This window comes from Oncorhynchus gorbuscha, linkage group LG25 (genome assembly GCF_021184085.1).
Source record: "Oncorhynchus gorbuscha isolate QuinsamMale2020 ecotype Even-year linkage group LG25, OgorEven_v1.0, whole genome shotgun sequence".
Taxonomy (NCBI): domain Eukaryota; kingdom Metazoa; phylum Chordata; class Actinopteri; order Salmoniformes; family Salmonidae; genus Oncorhynchus; species Oncorhynchus gorbuscha.
The window spans coordinates 47,795,093-47,815,092 of record NC_060197.1 but is presented as its reverse complement, the minus strand read 5'-3'; the positions used below and the strand labels follow the sequence as shown (position 1 = coordinate 47,815,092).

Genomic DNA, 20,000 nt, shown 5'->3' with positions numbered 1-20,000 from the left:
TTACTACACAGATCATACACTTAACGTTTTGAGTTAGCGAGACAAACATTGTTACCTTGTTTTGAGCTTGTTTTGACGTTTTGAGCTTGCTAGCTAACAGTTTTTGTTTTGACGTTTTAACTTGCAATGAAACATTTTCAACATATAATAATCTGAAAATGTTTTGAGTTAAACTTTTTTCGATCCGTTGACTTGGATTGTTTTGACACTTCACGACAGACTGGAACCCTCCTGTTTTGTTGTTTCTGATTTGTGTTTTGACGTTTTGAGCTTGTTTTGACAGTTTTGACTTGTTTTGACCTTGTTTTGACCTTGTTTTGACCTTGTTTTGACCTTGTTTTGAGCTTGTTTTGACCTTGTTTTGACCTTGTTTTGAGCTTGTTTTGACCTTGTTTTGACCTTGTTTTGACCTTGTTTTGACCTTGTTTTGAGCTTGTTTTGTTTTGAGCTTGTTTTGAGTTTTGACTTGTTTTGACTTTTTTGTTTTTTGACCTTGTTTTGACCTTGTTTTGACCTTGTTTTGAGCTTGTTTTTGACCTTGTTTTGACCTTGTTTTGAGCTTTTTGTTTTTTTGAGCTTGTTTTGAGCTTGTTTTGACCTTGTTTTGACTTGTTTTGTTTTGAGCTTTTTTTGACTTGTTTTGAGCTTGTTTTGAGCTTGTTTTGACCTTGTTTTGACCTTGTTTTGACCTTGTTTTGACCCTTGTTTTGAGCTTGTTTTGACCTTGTTTTGAGCTTGTTTTGAGCTTGTTTTGACCTTGTTTTGAGCTTGTTTTGAGTTTTGACTTGTTTTGAGCTTGTTTTGACTTGTTTTGTTTTTTGACTTTGTTTTGACCTTGTTTTGACCTTGTTTTGACTTGTTTTGACCTTGTTTTGAGCTTGTTTTGACCTTGTTTTGACCTTGTTTTGACCTTGTTTTGACCTTGTTTTGACCCTTGTTTTGACCTTGCTTGTTTTGACCTTGTTTTGACCTTGTTTTGAGCTTGTTTTGACCTTGTTTTGACCTTGTTTTGAGCTTGTTTTGACCTTGTTTTGAGCTTGTTTTGACTTGTTTTGACTTGTTTTGACCTTGTTTTGAGCTTGACCTTGTTTTGACCTTGTTTTGACCCTGTTTTGAGCTTGTTTTGACCTTGTTTTGAGCTTGTTTTGACCTTGTTTTGACCTTGTTTTGAGCTTGTTTTGAGCTTGTTTTGAGCTTGTTTTGAGCTTGTTTTGACCTTGTTTTGACCTTGTTTTGACCTTGTTTTGACCTTGTTTTGAGCTTGTTTTGACCTTGTTTTGACCTTGTTTTGTGTCAAGTCACTCCGGAAAGTTGGTCCGTCACAACTTCTTCCAAACTGATTTTTTTTTGTCGATTGAAACTGTTAAATTATTGGCATCAATGTTAGTTTTAAGAACAATTGCAACACTTTTTTTTTGCAGTTTTCCATGGATATAATGTGATATCTTTCCAAAAGAAAGCTGCGTCAGCAAGGATGATCTACACATACTGAGCAGCTCATGTTATAGATAGAAACATGCTACGTGTCAGACCAATCCCAACTCATCTCTCGGCATGTCCAGCCCACCCATTATCTCAGCCAATCATGGCTAGCGGGAAGGTTCCTGGCTTTTTCCGTGGCTAAACCAACTAGGCTCGTAATTTAAACAATTGTATAAGTATTTACAGATGGAATACAAGTTTATTATTAAGGCACATGAACATTCCAGAAGGCATTTAAGCCCAAAAACACATTTTGATACAAATGTTTAATTTGTGAAGTAGTGAAGTAGTGACGTGCGACATACTTCCTGAAACAGGTCACACTTTATTTGGTTAGTCCATCTATGATCTACAGATGGTCTTACTATCAAAAAACTCTGTTGATAAGCAACTGCTTCCTAAGGTTAAGGTTAAGGTTAAGTTAAGGTTAAGGTTAAGGTTAAGGTTAAGGGTTACGGGTTACGGGTTAAGGGTTAAGTTAAGGGTTAGGATAAAGGTTAAGGTTAAGGTTAGGGTTAAGGTTAAGGGTTAAGGGTTAAGTTAAGGGTTAGGATAAAGGTTAAGGTTAAGGTTAAGGGTTAAGTTAAGGGTTAGGATAAAGGCTAAGGTTAAGGTTAGGGTTAAGGTTAAGGGTTAAGGGTTAAGTTAAGGGTTAGGATAAGGGTTAAGGTGAAGGCTAGAGTTAGGGGTAGTAGATAGTTGAAATGTCACTGATAGTCTGTAGAGAATCTACAGATGGACTATCCAAATAAAGTGTTACTGAACAAATGTTTTCTGTTGAAAAGCTGTTTACACATCTAAATGTTTCCTTAGATATACACATATTAGTTTCTGTTCAAAACTATATAATCTGTTTTAACTATGTGTGTCGTTACGTAACCAACCAACCAACGATCGTCGCTCAACAGAAAAGGGAACTAACAAATGAGCCACTGACAACCAGAATGATACAGCTGGAGTTTTTAATATGGGTTCAGGAAGTGGTTGCCTAGTGACTGGGTACTGGCTGAGTACCCTCGATTAGGGTCTTCAACACCCCCCCATGAGCAGCCACTAAATTTGCCTGATAACAAACTAAAAGAAAACTCAACTTAGATTAGGAAGTGAAAATAAATGTTGAGCAACCCAAACAGGGAGACACAAAATAAAAGGCTTTGTACGGACAAACTTAAAGAGGGACGGCAAACCAGCTCTTTCAACATCTATCATTCAAACTGGAGCATCGGCTATGCTGCTCTTAAAGGGGAACCGCACTGCTGATTTTGCCTCATTTGTTTGTCTTGCTCCTCAAGAAATTCTGGCGGCCATTACAGAAGCCAAAGGGAGTTGGCTTGGGGGTGTGGTTTCTTTGTGGGGGGTTTTCTTGGGTGTGTCCTTGCCACCACCGAGACACACCCATCTGTCAGAACCTTGCCCGCAACTGTTTCCTCCCCACCCAATCACAACTGTTTCCTCCCCACCCAATCACAACTGTTTCCTCCCCACCCAATCACAACTAACAAACCTCCTCCTGCAGGTTGAGTTCAATAACTACAGGCAGATGTATGGATGAGATGCCGGAGGAAGTGTTGAATTAATAGTTCAGGAGTCAACAGAGTCATATGAGAAGAATGCAATTGCTGAATTTATGTAGATATTCTAAACTAAGTGTTTTGATAACTTTCACATGTATTAACAGGTCAGAATGGTTACCTTCAGTTACCTGGAGGGAACTGGCATTTCCCCATGTTTCAGTTACCTGGAGGGAACTGGCATTTCCCCATGTTTCAGTTACCTGGAGGGAACTGGCATTTCCCCATGTTTCAGTTACCTGGAGGGAACTGGCATTTCCCCATGTTTCAGTTACCTGGAGGGAACTGGCATTTCCCCATGTTTCAGTTACCTGGAGGGAACTGGCATTTCCCCATGTTTCAGTTACCTGGAGGGAACTGGCATTTCCCCATGTTTCAGTTACCTGGAGGGAACCGGCATTTCCCCGTGTTTCAGTTACCTGGAGGGACTGTCACTCAGTCTTCCAGAAAGCAACACCTATGCAGTTCTACTACGTGATATATTCTACTACGTGATATCTTTAAAAATATGTGTTTGACAGGATTACCTACACATACTGACCAGCTCAAATAGACAGAAGCGTGCTATATGGCAGACCAATCCGAACTCATTTCTTGGCATGTCCAGCCCACTCATTATCTCAGCCAATCATGGCTTGCGGGAAGATTGTTTTTCCCTTTTTCTGTGGCTAAACCAACTGGGCTCGTAATTTAACAATTGTATTCGTATTTACAGATGGCATACACGTTCGTTATCAAAGCACATGAAAGCTCACATGTTCCAGAAAGCATTTCCGCCCCCCAAAAACACATTTTGATTTAAAAAAATGTTTAAGCTGAAATGTCTCTCCTGTGAAGACGTGACACCCGACATACGCCTAGTTTCCTGAAATAAGTCTCATATACGCACACGCAACTCAGGTCTGAATTTTCCCATGTTCCCTGGTCAAAAGTAGTGCACTATGTGTCATTTGGAACGCACTCTGAATGACTTCTGCTGTTAATTTTACACTTTAAAATGTCTGAAACGATTAGGTTTAAGATGGTTTGATTTCACTTGATTGAGGTCACTAACAGCTATGAGTATAGATCCTAATCAACATAGTTGGTTATGTCAGAGGGAAAGTACAGACATCTTCTTACACAATCTCTCTATATCCTTTTCTTTCTCTCTCTCCTTCAGTCTCTCTCTTTTTGTCTTTCGCTTCCTGTCTTTCTCTCTTTCCTTTCTTTTTCAGAATGAGATCTCTGGCCATGCTGGTCCTCCTCTTCTTCTCTCAGGGTCAAAGTTCAACCCCAGAGGTCGAGAAGAGGTCAACGTGTGATCAATGCGACGAACGTCTCTTCTGCAACTGCTCCTCCCGGAACTACCGACACGTTCCCACGGTAACCGTCACCGAGGTCGTAACCCTCGACCTCTCCTTCAACGACATCAACTCGGTTGCTGAGGACGATCTGAGAGAGTACACCTGGTTACGAACCCTTGATCTCCGTAGCAACAGGATTCAGAGTATCCACGAATGGGCCTTCCACCTTCTGCAGGTAACCCATAGAGTTATATAAACAGCACATTTCCTGCATGTGGAGTGGCAGGGTAGCCTAGTGGTTAGAGCGTTGGACTAATAACCAGAAGGTTGCAAGTTCAAACCCCCGAGCTGACAAGGTCTGTCGTTCTGCCCCTGAACAGGCAGTTAACCTACTGTTCTTAGGCTGTCATTGAAAATAAGAATTTGTTCTTAACTGACTTGCCTAGTAAAATAAATCAAATTTCCTGCATGTAACACAGAGTTATATAGAGGGCACTCCTACTGCAGGTAACGCATAGAGTTATATAGAGGGAACATCAAGCTCTTTATTTATTTGGATCGACCTTAGCTTTTGCAGAAGCGGCAGCTACTTTTCCTGGGGTCCACAAAGAACACAAAACATGACAATTAACAAAACACAAGGAAGGTAATGTGTGTGTTAGAGTGTGTCTGTGTGGTGTGCTTGTGTGTGTCACAATCCCTGCTGTTCCATGAGTTGTTTTTTTAAAGTTATTTTGCTGTTTGCTTGAATAACTTGAGATGGAAGGGAGTTCCATGCGATCATGGCTCTGTATAAAACTGTGCATTGCCATGAATTTGTTTTGGACTGTGAAGAGACCCCTGATGACATGTCTTGTAGGGTATGTATGGGTGTCTGAAGAGACCCCTGGTGACATGTCTTGTGGGGTATGTATGGGTGTCTGAAGAGACCCCTGGTGACATGTCTTGTAGGGTATGTATGGGTGTCTGAAGAGACCCCTGGTGACATGTCTTGTAAGGGTATGTATGGGTGTCTGAAGAGACCCCTGGTGACATGTCTTGTGGGGTATGTATGGGTGTCTGAAGAGACCCCTGGTGGCATGTCTTGTAGGGTATGTATGGGTGTCTGAAGAGACACCTGGTGACATGTCTTGTGGGGTATGTATGGGTGTCTGAAGAGACCCCTGGTGACATGTCTTGTGGGGTGTGTATGGGTGTCTGAAGAGACCCCTGCTGACATGTCTTGTGGGGTGTGTATGGTTGTCTGAAGAGACACCTGGTGACATGTCTTGGAGGGTAGGTATGGGTGTCTGAAGAGACCCCTGGTGACATGTCTTGTAAGGTATGTATGGGTGTCTGAAGAGACCCCTGGTGACATGTCTTGTGGGGTGTGTATGGATGTCTGAAGAGACCCCTGGTGACATGTCTTGGAGGGTAGGTATGGGTGTCTGAAGAGACCCCTGGTGACATGTCTTGTAAGATGACCCCCCTGGTGACATGTCTTGTGGGGTATGTATGGGTGTCTGAAGAGACCCCTGGTGACATGTCTTGTGGGGTGTGTATGGATGTCTGAAGAGACCCCTGGTGACATGTCTTGTGGGGTGTGTATGGGTGTCTGAGCTTAATGTTATTTGATTATGCAGACAATATGGAATTTTTGTCACAGTAATATTTATCATAAAAACAAGAAGAGAAGTAGTTAATCTGTTGTCAACCCTCAACCAGGAAAGACTGCCATCCATGTTGTTGATGTTAGTTCTTTATGTGCCGTTAAGGGTGAGGCGTGCTGCTCTGTTTGGAACCAGATGCAGTTTTGCTAGATCTTTCTTTGCTGCACCTGACCATATTACTGGACAGTTATCAAGATGAGACGAGATGAGACAAGACAAGATGAGACAAGATGAGAAGAGATGAGACAAGATGAGATGAGAAGAGATGAGACGAGACAAGATGAGACAAGATGAGACGAGATGAGACGAGATCAGACAAGACAAGAAGAGACAAGATGAGAAGAGATGAGACAAGATGAGAAGAGATGAGATGAGAAGAGTTGAGACGAGATGAGACAAGATGAGAAGAGATGAGATGAGAAGAGACGAGAAGAGATGAGACGAGACGAGATCAGAGCCTGAACCACTAGTACAGCTGATTTTTTTTTTATGTTTAAAAACATGCAGAATGTATTTTTTATAACAGAAATACCTCTCCCTAATCTTCACAACAACTTTGTCAATATGACTTAACCATGATAATAGACCATTCAATGTTACTCCTAGGAGTTTAGCTTTCTCAACTTGCTCAATGGTCACAACCTTTATGGACAACTCCATTGGAGGATATAACAGCCATGCTAGAACCCCATTAACATGATACTACAACATTCTATAACAGCCATGTTAGAACCCCATTAACATGACACTACAACATTCTATAACAGCCATGTTAGAACCCCATTAACATGATACTACAAGTCTATAACAGTTTCTGCCTACTGCTACAGGGCCTGGAGTCTCTGGACATGTCTTATAACCAGCTGGCTGCTCTGAATCCGGCCTGGTTCTCCAAGCTCCTCTCCCTACAACACCTCAACCTGCTGGGCAGCTGTTACAGGACCCTCGGCCCTGGAGGGACGTGGTCTCTCTTCAGGTATGTGAACTGTAAGGCTGGTTCCCAAAAGGCACATCTAGTGCACTACTTTTGACCAGGATCCATAGCGAATAGGCTGTATCCAAAGTGACATATAAGTGGACTAATTTTATGAATAGAATGAATGATGATAATATTACTGATGATGGTGATGGTGATGATGATGGTGATGATGATGGTGGTGGTGATTATGGTGATGGTGGTGGTGGTGGTGGTGATGGTGATGTGGTGATTATGGTGATGATGGTGGTGGTGATGGTGATGGTGGTGATGATGGTGGTGGTGATGGTGGGGGTGGTGATGATGGTGGTGATGATGGTGGTGATGATGGTGGTGGTGGTGATGATGGTGGTGATGATGGTGGTGGTGGTGATGATGATGGTGGTGATGGTGGTGGTGGTGATGATGGTGGTGATGGTGGTGATGGTGGTGGTGGTGATGGTGGTGGTGGTGATGGTGGTGGTGGTGATGATGGTGATGGTGGTGATGGTGGTGGTGGTGATGATGGTGGTGATTATGGTGATGATGGTGGTGGTGATGGTGATGGTGGTGATGATGGTGGTGGTGATGGTGGGGGTGGTGATGATGGTGGTGGTGGTGGTGGTGGTGGTGGTAGTGATGATGGTGGGTGTGATGGTGGTGGTGGTGGCGGTGGTGATGGTGGTGATGGTGGTGGTGGTGATGGTGGTGATGGTGGTGGTGGTGATGGTGGTGATGGTGGTGATGGTGGTGGTGGTGATGGTGGTGATGGTGGTGATGGTGGTGGTGGTGATGGTGGTGATGGTGGTGGTGGTGATGATGGTGGTGATGATGGTGGTGATGATGGTGGGGGTGGTGATGATGGTGGTGATGATGGTGGTGATGATGATGGTGGTGATGATGGTGGTGATGGTGGTGGTGGTGATGGTGGTGGTGGTGATGGTGGTGGTGGTGATGATGGTGATGGTGGTGGTGGTGATGATGGTGGTGATGATGGTGGTGGTGGTGATGATGATGGTGGTGGTGGTGATTATGGTGGTGGTGATGGTGGTGGTGGTGGTGGTGGTGATGGTAGTGGTGGTGGTGGTGATGATGGTGGTGATGGTGGTGGTGATGATGGTGGTGGTGATGGGGGTGGTGATGATGGTGGTGATGATGGTGGTGGTTATGGTGGTGGTGGTGATGGTGGTGATGGTGGTGGTGGTGATGGTGGTGATGGTGGTGATGGTGGTGGTGGTGGTGGTGGTGATGATGGTGATGGTGGTGATGGTGGTGGTGGTGATGGTGGTGGTGATGGTGATGGTGGTGATGATGGTGGTGGTGGTGGTGATGATGGTGGTGATGGTGGTGATGGTGGTGGTGGTGATGATGGTGGTGATGATGGTGGTGATGATGGTGGTGGTGGTGATGATGATGGTGGTGGTGGTGATTATGGTGGTGGTTATGGTGGTGGTGGTGATGGTAGTGGTGGTGGTGGTGATGATGGTGGTGGTGATGGTGGTGGTTATGGTGGTGGTGGTGATGGTGGTGATGGTGGTGGTGATGGTGATGATGGTGATGGTGGTGATGATGGTGGTGGTGGTGATGATGATGGTGGTGATGGTGGTGGTGGTGATGATGGTGGTGGTGGTGATGATGGTGATGGTGGTGGTGATGGTGGTGGTGGTGATGGTGGTGATGGTGGTGATGATGGTGATTATGGTGATGATGGTGGTGGTGGTGATGATGGTGGTGGTGGTGATGATGATGGTGGTGATGGTGGTGGTTATGGTGGTGGTGGTGGTGGTTATGGTGGTGGTGGTGATGGTGGTGGTGGTGATGGTGGTGGTGATTGGTGGTGAGTGGTGATGATGGTGGTGGTGATGATGGTGATGATGATGGTGGTGATGATGGTGGTGGTGATGGTGGTGGTGATGGTGGTGATGGGTGGTGAAGATGGTGATGATGGTGGTGGTGGTGGTGGTGGTGATGATGGTGGTGATGATGGTGGTGATGATGGTGGTGGTAGTGGTGATGATGGTGGTGATGGTGATGGTGGTGATGATGATGGTGGGTGGTGATGATGATGGTGGTGATGGTGGTGATGGTGATGGTGGTGGTGGTGATGGTGGTGGTGGTGGTGGTTTTGATGGTGGTGGTGATGGTGATGATGATGGTGGTGGTGGTGATGATGGTGGTGGTGATGATGGTGGTGATGGTGATGGTGGTGGTGGTGGTGATGATGATGATGATGGTGGTGGTGATTATGGTGGTGGTGATGGTGGTGGTGGTGGTGGTGGTGATGGTGGTGGTGGTGATGTGGTGGTGGTGGTGATGATGGTGGTGATGGTGGTGGTGATGATGGTGGGTGGTGATGGTGGTGGTGGTGATGATGGTGGTGGTGATGGTGATGATGGTGGTGGTGGTGGTGATGGGGGTGATGGTGATGATGGTGGGGGTGGTGATGATGGTGGTGGTGGTGGTGATGATGGTGGTGGTAGTGATGATGTTGGGTGTGATGGTGATGATGGTGGTGGTGGTGATGGTGGTGGTGGTGTTGATGATGATGGTGGTGATGGTGGTGGTGGTGATGGTGGTGGTGGTGATGGTGGTGGTGGTGATGATGGTGGTGATGGTGGTGGTGATGATGGTGGTGATTATGGTGATGATGGTGATGGTGGTGATGATGGTGGTGGTGATGGTGGGGGTGGTGATGATGGTGGTGGTGGTGGTGATGATGGTGGTGGTAGTGATGATGGTGGGTGTGATGGTGATGATGGTGGTGGTGGTGGTGATGGGGGTGGTGATGATGGTGGGGTGGTGGTGATGATGGTGGTGGTGGTGGTGATGATGGTGGTGGTAGTGATGATGGTGGGTGTGATGGTGATGATGGTGGTGGTGGTGGTGATGGGGGTGGTGATGATGGTGGTGGTTATGGTGGTGGTGATGGTGGTGATGGTGGTGGTGGTGATGGTGTTGATGGTGGTGGTGGTGATGGTGGTGGTGGTGGTGGTGATGGTGGTGATGGTGGTGGTGGTGATGATGGTGGTGATGGTGATGGTGGTGATGGTGGTGGTGGTGATTATGGTGGTGATGGTGGTGGTGGTGATTATGGTGATGATGGTGATGGTGGTGATGATGGTGGTGGTGGTGATGATGGTGGTGATGGTGGTGGTGGTGATGATGGTGGTGATGATGGTGGTGATGATGGTGGTGGTGGTGATGATGATGGTGGTGGTGGTGATTATGGTGGTGGTGGTGATGGTAGTGGTGGTGGTGGTGATGATGGTGGTGATGATGGTGGTGATGGTGGTGGTGGTTATGGTGGTGGTGGTGATGGTGGTGATGGTGGTGGTGATGATGGTGATTATGGTGATGATGGTGATGATGGTGGTGATGATGGTGGTGATGATGGTGGTGGTGGTGATGATGATGGTGGTGGTGGTGATGATGATGGTGGTGGTGGTGGTGGTGGTGATGATGGTGGTGATGGTGGTGGTGGTGATGATGGTGATGGTGGTGGTGGTGATTATGGTGGTGGTTATGGTGGTGGTGGTGATGGTAGTGGTGGTGGTGGTGATGATGGTGGTGATGGTGGTGGTGATGATGGTGGTGGTGATGGTGGTAGTGGTGATGATGGTGGTGGTGATGATGGTGATGATGATGGTGGTGATGATGGTGGTGGTGATGATAGTGGTGGTGATGGTAGTGGTGGTGATCGTGGTGGTGAAGATGGTGATGATGGTGGTGGTGATGATGGTGGTGGTGATGATGGTGGTGATGGTAGTGGTGGTGTTATGGTGATGGTGGTGATGGTGGTGGTGGTGGTGATGGTAGTGGTGGTGGTGATGATGGTGGTGATCGTGGTGGTGATGTTAGTGATGGTAGTGGTGGTGGTGATGGTGGTGGTGATGATGGTGGTTTTGATGGTGGTGGTGATTATGGTGGTGATGATGATGGTGGTGATGTGGTGATTATGGTGATGGTGGTGGTGATGATGGTGGGGGTGATGATGGTGATGATGATGGTGGTGGTGGTGATGATGGTGATGATGATGGTGGTGGTGGTGATGATGATGGTGGTGGTGGTGATGGTGGTGGTGGTGATGGTGGTGATGGTGGTGGTGGTGGTGGTGGTGATGATGGTGATGGTGGTGGTGGTGATTATGGTGATGATGGTGATGGTGGTGATGATGATGGTGGTGATGGTGGTGATGGTGGTGGTGGTGATGATGGTGGTGATGATGGTGGTGATGATGGTGGTGGTGGTGATGATGATGGTGGTGGTGGTGATTATGGTGGTGGTTATGGTGGTGGTGGTGATGGTAGTGATGGTGGTGATTATGGTGATGATGGTGATGGTGGTGATGATGGTGGTGATGATGGTGGTGATGATGGTGGTGATGTGGTGATGGTGGTGGTGGTGATGATGGTGGTGATGGTGGTGGTGGTGATGGTGGTGATTGTGATGGTGGTGATTATGGTGATGATGGTGATGGTGGTGATGATGGTGGTGATGATGGTGATGGTGGTGATGATGGTGGTGATGATGGTGGTGGTGGTGATGATGATGGTGGTGATGGTGGTGGTGGTGATGATGGTGGTGGTGGTGATGATGGTGATGGTGGTGGTGATGATGGTGGTGGTGGTGATGATGATGGTGGTGGTGGTGATTATGGTGGTGGTTATGGTGGTGGTGGTGATGGTAGTGGTGGTGGTGGTGATGATGGTGGTGGTGATTGTGGTAGTGGTGATGATGGTGGTGATGATGGTGATGATGATGGTGGTGATGATGGTGGTGGTGATGATAGTGGTGGTGATGGTAGTGGTGGTGATCATGGTGGTGAAGATGGTGATGATGGTGGTGGTGATGATGGTGGTGATGGTAGTGGTGGTGGTGATGGTGGTGGTGATGATAGTGGTGGTGATGGTAGTGGTGGTGATCATGGTGGTGAAGATGGTGATGATGGTGGTGGTGATGATGGTGGTGATGGTAGTGGTAGTGGTGGTGGTAGTGGTGATGGTGGCGATGGTAGTGATGGTAGTGGTGGTGGTGATGGTGGTGGTGGTGGTGATCGTGGTGGTGATGGTGGTGATGTTAGTGATGGTAGTGGTGGTGGTGGTGGTGGTGATGGTGGTGATGGTGGTGATCGTGGTGGTGATGGTGGTGATGTTAGTGATGGTAGTGGTGGTGGTGATGGTGGTGGTGATGATGGTGGTGGTGATTATGGTGATGGTGATTATGGTGGTGATGATGATGGTGGTGGTGGTGATGTGGTGATTATGGTGATGGTGGTGGTGATGATGGTGGGGGTGATGATGGTGATGTTGATGGTGGTGGTGGTGATGATGGTGATGATGATGGTGGTGGTGGTGATGATGATGGTGGTGGTAGTTTTGGTGGTTTTGATGGTGGTGGTGGTTATGGTGTTGTGGTGATTATGGTGGTGATGATGATGGTGATGATGATGGTGGGGGTGGTGATGATGATGGTGGTGGTGATGATGATGATGGTGGTGATGGTGGTGATGATGGTGATGGTGGTGGTGATGATGGTGGTGATGATGGTGGTGGTGGTGATGATGATGGTGGTGGTGGTGATGATGGTGGTGATGGTGGTGATGATGATGGTGGTGGTGTTGGTGATGGTGATGGTGATGTGGTGATTATGGTGATGATGGTGGTGGTGGTGGTGATGATGGTGGTGGTGATGGTGGGGGTGGTGATGATGGTGGTGATGATGATGGTGGTGGTGATGATGATGATGGTGGTGATGGTGGTGGTGATGATGGTGGTTTTGATGGTGGTGGGGATTATGGTGATTATGGTGATGTGGTGATTATTGTGGTGATGATGATGGTAATGATGATGATGATGGTGGTGATGGTGGTGATGATGTGATGATGGTGGTTTTGATGGTGGTGGTGATTATGGTGATTATGGTGATGTGGTGATTATTGTGGTGATGATGATGGTAATGATGATGGTGGTGGTGATGATGTTGTGATGATGTGGTGATTATGGTGGTGATGATGATGGTGATGATGATGGTGGTGGTGGTGAGTTGGTGATTATGGTGATGATGGTGGTGGTGGTGATGGTGGTGATGATGGTGGTGGTGATGGTGGGGGTGGTGATGATGGTGGTGGTGATGATGGTGGTGGTGATGGTGGTGGTGATGATGGTGGTGGTGGTGGCGATGATGGTGATGATGGTGGTGGTGGTGATGATGGTGGTGGTGGTGATGATGGGGGTGGTGATGATGGTGGTGGTGGTGATGTGGTGATGATGGTGGTTGTGATGGTGGTGGTGATGGTGGTGGTGATGGTGGGGGTGGTGATGATGGTGGTGGTGATGATGATGATGGTGATTATGGTGGTGATGATGATGATGATGATGATGATGATGATGGTGGTGGTAGTGATGATGATGGTGGTGGTGGTGATGATGATGGTGGTGGTGGTGATGGTGATGTGGTGATGATGGTGGTGGTGATGGTGGTGGTGGTGATGATGGTGGTGGTAGTGATGATGATGGTGGTGGTGGTGATGATGGTGGTGATGGTGATGGTGATGTGGTGATGATAATAGTGATGATGGTGATGATGATACTACTGATGAGTCTACTGATGATGATGATGATGACGATGGTGATGGTTATTATCATCAGGTCTCTGACCAGGCTGAGGTTTCTGAGATTTGGGAACCCTGCTCTGGAGGAGGTGAGGAGAGGAGACCTGGCTGGAGTCAGACAGTTGGACCAGCTGGAGGTCTACGGGAATAACCTGAAGAGGTGAAGGAATGAAGGAAGGAAGGAATGGGGAAGAAGGAAGGAATGGGGAAGAAGGAATGGGGATGGAAGGAAGGAAGAAATGGTGAAGTAGGGGAGGAAAGGGGGAGGTAAGGAATGGGGAAGGAGGTAAGGAATGGGGAAGGAATGGAGAAGGAAGGAAGGAATGGGGAAGGAAGGAATGGGGAAGGAATGGGGAAGGAAGTTAGGAATGGGGAAGGAAGAGAGGAATGGGGAAGGAAGGAATGGGGAAGGAAGGAATGGGGAAGGAATGGGGAAGGAAGTTAGGAATGGGGAAGGAAGGAAGGAATGGGGAAGGAGGGGAGGAATGGGAGAGGTAAGGAATGGGGAAGGAGGTAAGGAATGGGGAAGGAATGGAGAAGGAAGGAAGGAATGGGGAAGGAAGTTAGGAATGGGGAAGGAAGGAAGGAATGGGGAAGGAAGTTAGGAATGGGGAAGGAAGTTAGGAATGGGGAAGGAAGGAAGGAATGGGGAAGGAAGGAAGGAATGGGGAAGGAAGGAAGGAATGGGGAAGGAAGGAAGGAATGGGGAAGGAAGGAAGGAATGGGGAAGGAAGGGAGGAATGGGGAAGGAAGGAAGGAATGGGGAAGGAAGGGAGGAATGGGGAAGGAAGGGAGGAATGGGGGAAGGAAGGAAGGAATGGGGAAGGAAGGAAGGAATGGGGAAGGAAGGAAGGAATGGGGAAGGAAGGAATGGGGAAGGAAGTTAGGAATGGGGAAGGAAGGAAGGAATGGATGGACAAATGAACAAACAAACAAATAATGAAATGAACCTAGGAAGGAGGAAAGAACGACGAACCGAAGGAAAGAAAGAATGGATCAATTAATAAATTAAAGAAGGAAGGAAGGAAGGAAAGAAGGAAAGACAGAAGGAAGGGAGGATGAGTGAATGAATGGATTAAAACAACACAACAAAGTCAGGTAACTTGGTCCTCATTGTTAGGTATGACCCTGGAAGCCTGGGTGATCTTTGGCCTCTAGGGGTCGTGACCCTGCGTCTCCGAGGACCATTCCAGGACAACACGACACTCGTCTCCTCCATCCTCCGTGACGTCTCCTACTCAGAAACCTTTCTGGTAGTCGCTGATGTCCTGCTGTCCGAGAAGACCTCCGTCGCACCGTTCAGAGAGACCAACCGGAGACGGGTGCGGTCCATAATGTTCCAGAACGCAACCTTGACGGACGAGGCCATCGTTCACTTCATGGAGGTTTGCCATGTACACTGACCTGCTGTACAGATGCAGGATCGTAATTTGACTAGCTTCTCACAGGAGGAAAATAATCACGTAGCAACAAGAAATGTGAATTAATTATTGTGTTGATTAAAATTAATGGACATTTAGAAGCCCTCTTTAAACCTCAAAAACACTACAAGTTTGCATTTCCTACTCTGCAGGACAATTCCTGCAACAAAAGGGTGATCAAATTAAGATCCTGTAGACTGCTACTTGCTTTGGTGTATTTATACTGTCGTGTCATCCTTTCAAATTGTCATCTCCACTGTTGATTTCTTCTTAAAGTCACTATTGTTATATAGATATTATTATTATTTTCCTACACAGCAAATCAACACACTGCTTAGTGTGAAGTCGTATTTGCATATTTCCCAGAGTGACTTGCCTTTCGAGTGAATTGGAGATTTACTACCCATGACTGTATTTGTTAGTGACAGAAACATGGTTGTTGCATTCAACCATTTTCAGTCTGGTGTCCTTTACTATGTCAGATCCTAAGCAAATATGTTATTATATAATGAATTCACACAATAGAACACATCGTTCATAAGGCCTAATTTTAAGGGCCCGGTGTTACCCTAATAGAATGGCCTGAAATTCCAGGTTTACGGGCCACATCGGGCCTGCAAGTCACATTACGCTGGCTTGCAAAGTCATGTGTAATTCCTATTGGAATCCAGCCAGAGCGGTGATATCCAACATTTATAATTTTTATTCACCTGCATTCAGAATGACTGCTGGGTTGGAAAGTCTAAGATATTAGACTAAAACATCTAAACTGGAAAAACCCTTTCAGAAATGGATGCAATAAGTAACAGATTGGATTAGTTTAGAAAAATGTATATTATTTATATTTGATTAGTATAAGATGAATTAAATCAATCAATCAATGTTCATGCAAAAACATAGATATTGAAACAAACGACCTGCAATAGAGCATGCTGGGAAATGTTATAAGGATGGGAATCGTTTTGGTTTAACACTGGTTCCCAACTCTGGGGTTCTTTTACACCAATGAGTGTTATTTTAATAACACTAGAATCAACACTCAGATATACCACTGGTGTTAACCCCACTAGAATCAACACTCAGATATAACACTGGTGTTAACCCCACTAGAATCAACACTCAGATATAACACTGGTGTTACCCCCACTAGAATCAACACTCAGATATAACACTGGGGTTAACCCTACTAGAATCAACACTCAGATATAACACTGGTGTTAACCCCACTAGAATCAACACTCAGATATAACACTGGGGTTAACCCTACTAGAATCAACACTCAGATATAACCCTGGTGTTACCCCCACTAGAATCAACACTCAGATATAACACTGGTGTTAACCCCACTAGAATCAACACTCAGATATAACACTGGTGTTAACCCCACTAGAATCAACACTCAGATATACCCCTGGTGTTAACCCCACTAGAATCAACACTCAGATATACCCCTGGTGTTAACCCCACTAGAGTCAACACTCAGATATACCCCTGGTGTTAACCCCACTAGAATCAACACTCAGATATAACACTCACAACACTTTTTTTAACCTTAAAAGGGTTTAACAATTACAAATTTGATGTGTGCTTTTGTGTGTGTGTGTGTGTGTGTGTGTGTGTGTGTGTGTGTGTGTGTGTGTGTGTGTGTGTGTGTGTGTGTGTGTGTGTGTGTGTGTGTGTGTGTGTATGCGCGTGTCCGTGTGTGTATGCGTGTGTGTATGCGTGTATGCGTGTGTGTATGCGTGTATGCGTCTGTGTATGCGTGTATGCGCGTGTCCGTGTGTGTGTGCGTGTAGGTTATGGACGGGACTTCTCTAGAGTTCTTGGGAGTAGAGGACGCAACGTTCCATGGTACAGGTATGGATATAATTATCTTACATATTTATGCGTTCAAATCCACCCAAATACATTCTACATATTGAATATGAAAATAATAATAATTATTGTTATTATTATTATTATTTACAGACTGTGATTTATATTTTAAATTTGCATTCAGTATTGTCACAACACGTCATTTACAATATTTTGATAGAAATCTATTTCCATATGCAGAATCCTGATAGAAATCTATTTCCATATGCAGAATCCTGATAGAAATCTATTTCCATATGCAGAATCCTGATAGAAATCTATTTCCATATGCAGAATCCTGATAGAAATCTATTTCCATATGCAGAATCTATTTCCATATGAGAATCCTGAGAAATCTATTTCCATATGCAGAATCCTGATAGAAATCTATTTCCATATGCAGAATCTATTTCCATGATAGAAATCTATTTCCATATGCAGAATCCTGATAGAAATCTATTTCCATATGCAGAATCCTGATAGAAATCTATTTCCATATGCAGAATCCTGATAGAAATCTATTTCCATATGCAGGCTCCTGGACGCCGGCTAGACGGACTCACCTTGACAACCTGGACACAGTCTACTTCAGAAACATAGAGGTGAGGTAATATATTGTAGAGACCCTTAACACAACACTCGCCAAGAGGTTTGCGATCTCTTGTCATAACGGCTAAGTTGATTGGTTGGTCAGATGTCAGATGTACATGAGTATTTGAAAGTGTGCTACGTAAATAAAATCCATTATTATTACACTGATCAAAAATATATAAACACAACATGCAACAATTTCAAAGATTTACAATTCATATAAGGAAATAAGTTGAAATAAATTCATAAAAATCTATGGATTTCACATGACTGGGAATACAAATATGCATCTGTGGGTCACAGATAGGGTCACAGATAGGGTCACAGATAGGGTCACAGATAGGGCCACAGATAGGGTCACAGATAGGGTCACAGATAGGGTCACAGATAGGGCCACAGATAGGGTCACAGCTAGGGTCACAGATAGGGTCACAGATAGGGTCACAGATAGGGTCACAGCTAGGGTCACAGATAGGGTCACAGCTAGGGTCACAGCTAGGGTCACAGATAGGGTCACAGATAGGGTCACAGATAGGGTCACAGCTAGGGTCACAGCTAGGGTCACAGATAGGGTCACAGATAGGGTCACAGATAGGGTCACAGATAGGGTCACAGCTAGGGTCACAGCTAGGGTCACAGATAGGGTCACAGCTAGGGTCACAGCTAGGGTCACAGATAGGGTCACAGATAGGCTCACAGATAGGCTCACAGATAGGCTCACAGATAGGGGCGTGGTTCAGAAAACCAGTCAGTATCTGGTGTGACCACCATTAGCCTCATGCAGCACGACACATTTCCTTTGTATAGAGTTGATCAGGCTGTTGATTAGAGTTGATCAGGCTGTTGATCGGAGTTGATCAGGCTGTTGATTGGAGTTGATCAGGCTGTTGATTGGAGTTGATCAGGCTGTTGATTGGAGTTGATCAGGCTGTTGATTGGAGTTGATCAGGCTGTTGATTGGAGTTGATCAGGCTGTTGATCGGAGTTGATCAGGCTGTTGATCGGAGTTGATCAGGCTGTTGATCGGAGTTGATCAGGCTGTTGATCGGAGTTGATCAGGCTGTTGATTGGAGTTGATCAGGCTGTTGATTGGAGTTGATCAGGCTGTTGATTGGAGTTGATCAGGCTGTTGATTGGAGTTGATCAGGCTGTTGATTGGAGATGCGAATGTTGCTGGATATTGGACGACATTGGAACACGCTGTTGTACACGTCGATCCAGAGCATCCCAAACATGCTCAATGGGTGACATGACTGTTGTACACCTCGATCCAGAGCATCCCAAACATTCTCAATAGGTGACATGGCTGGTGAGTATGCAGGCCATGGAAGAACTGGGACATTTTCACCTTCCAGGAATTGTGTACAGATCCTTGCGACACGGGACTGTGTATTGTCATGCTGAAACATGAGCGGATGAATGGCATAACAATGGGCCTTGGGATCTCGTCACGGTCACGGTATCATTCAAATTGTCATCAATAACACGCAATTGTCTCAGAAGGTGAAGGAGGTGAAGAAGCCGGATCTGGAGGTTCTGAGCTGGCGTGGTTACACGTGGTCTGCGGTTGTGAGGCCGGTTGGACGTACTGCCAAATTCTCTAACATTACGTTGGAGGTGGCTTATGGTAGAGAAATGAACATTAAATTATCTAGCAACAGCTCGGGTGGACATTCTTGCAGTCAGCATGGTGTTGTGTGACAAAACTGCACATTTTAGAGTGGCCTTTTATTGTCCCCAGCACAAGGTGCACATGTGTAATGATCATGCTGTTTAATCAGCTTGTTGATATGCCACACGTGTCAGGTAGATGGATTATCTTGGCAAAGGAGAAATGCTCACTAACAGGGATATAAAACACATTTGAGAGAAATAAGCTTTTGTGTGTATGGCACATTTCTGGGATCTTTTATTTCAGCTCATGAAACATGGGACCAAAACTAATAAAACTAATAAAAATGTTTTATTTTTTATGTTTTGTTATCAGGTCATGAATGTCTATAAGTTCACTTCCTTCCTGCCTGTGGGGTTTCTACTGAAAAACCTCAGACAGATCTCTATCATTAACTGTAAGGTAAACATGTTTATAATTTGTTTTTACAAATAATGAAATACTTATTACTGAATCGTATGTACACTATTTATTATTATTATTGTTCCAGCCAAGCAATCTGATTGGTCACAGGGGAATTACAGACGTAATGTTGTTGAAAAATTACCAAATCACTTTGTGATCATTAACAAACCAATGAAACACGTGTGTCTCTCCTCCAGGTGTATGTGATGCCGTGTCTGATTGGTCAACGGGGAATTACAAACCAATGAAACACATGTGTCTCCTCCAGGTGTTTTGTGATGCCGTGTCTGATTGGTCAACGGGGAATTACAAACCAATGAAACACATGTGTCTCCTCCAGGTGTTTTGTGATGCCGTGTCTGATTGGTCAACGGGGAATTACAAACCAATGAAACACATGTCTCTCCTCCAGGTGTTTGTGATGCCGTGTCTGATTGGTCAACGGGGAATTACAAACCAATGAAACACATGTCTCTCCTCCAGGTGTTTTGTGATGCCGTGTCT

At 45.6% G+C, this 20,000-nt stretch overlaps 1 protein-coding gene across 1 annotated transcript in view; it reads left to right on the top strand.

Annotated features, from left to right (window-relative positions):
* LOC124013926 (toll-like receptor 2 type-2) overlaps positions 1-19,992 on the top strand; it is a 22,056-nt gene extending 2,064 nt beyond the window's left edge. The window contains exons 2-9 of the mRNA XM_046328496.1: positions 4,216-4,574; positions 6,819-6,964; positions 13,591-13,713; positions 14,674-14,938; positions 16,771-16,831; positions 17,363-17,430; positions 19,407-19,493; positions 19,694-19,992. Coding sequence (XP_046184452.1) covers positions 4,272-4,574; positions 6,819-6,964; positions 13,591-13,713; positions 14,674-14,938; positions 16,771-16,831; positions 17,363-17,430; positions 19,407-19,493; positions 19,694-19,744 — 1,104 coding nt within the window. The 5' untranslated portion in view covers positions 4,216-4,271 and the 3' untranslated portion in view covers positions 19,745-19,992. The remainder of the gene's footprint in view (positions 1-4,215; positions 4,575-6,818; positions 6,965-13,590; positions 13,714-14,673; positions 14,939-16,770; positions 16,832-17,362; positions 17,431-19,406; positions 19,494-19,693) is intronic.
* Positions 19,993-20,000: the final 8 nt, after the last annotated feature.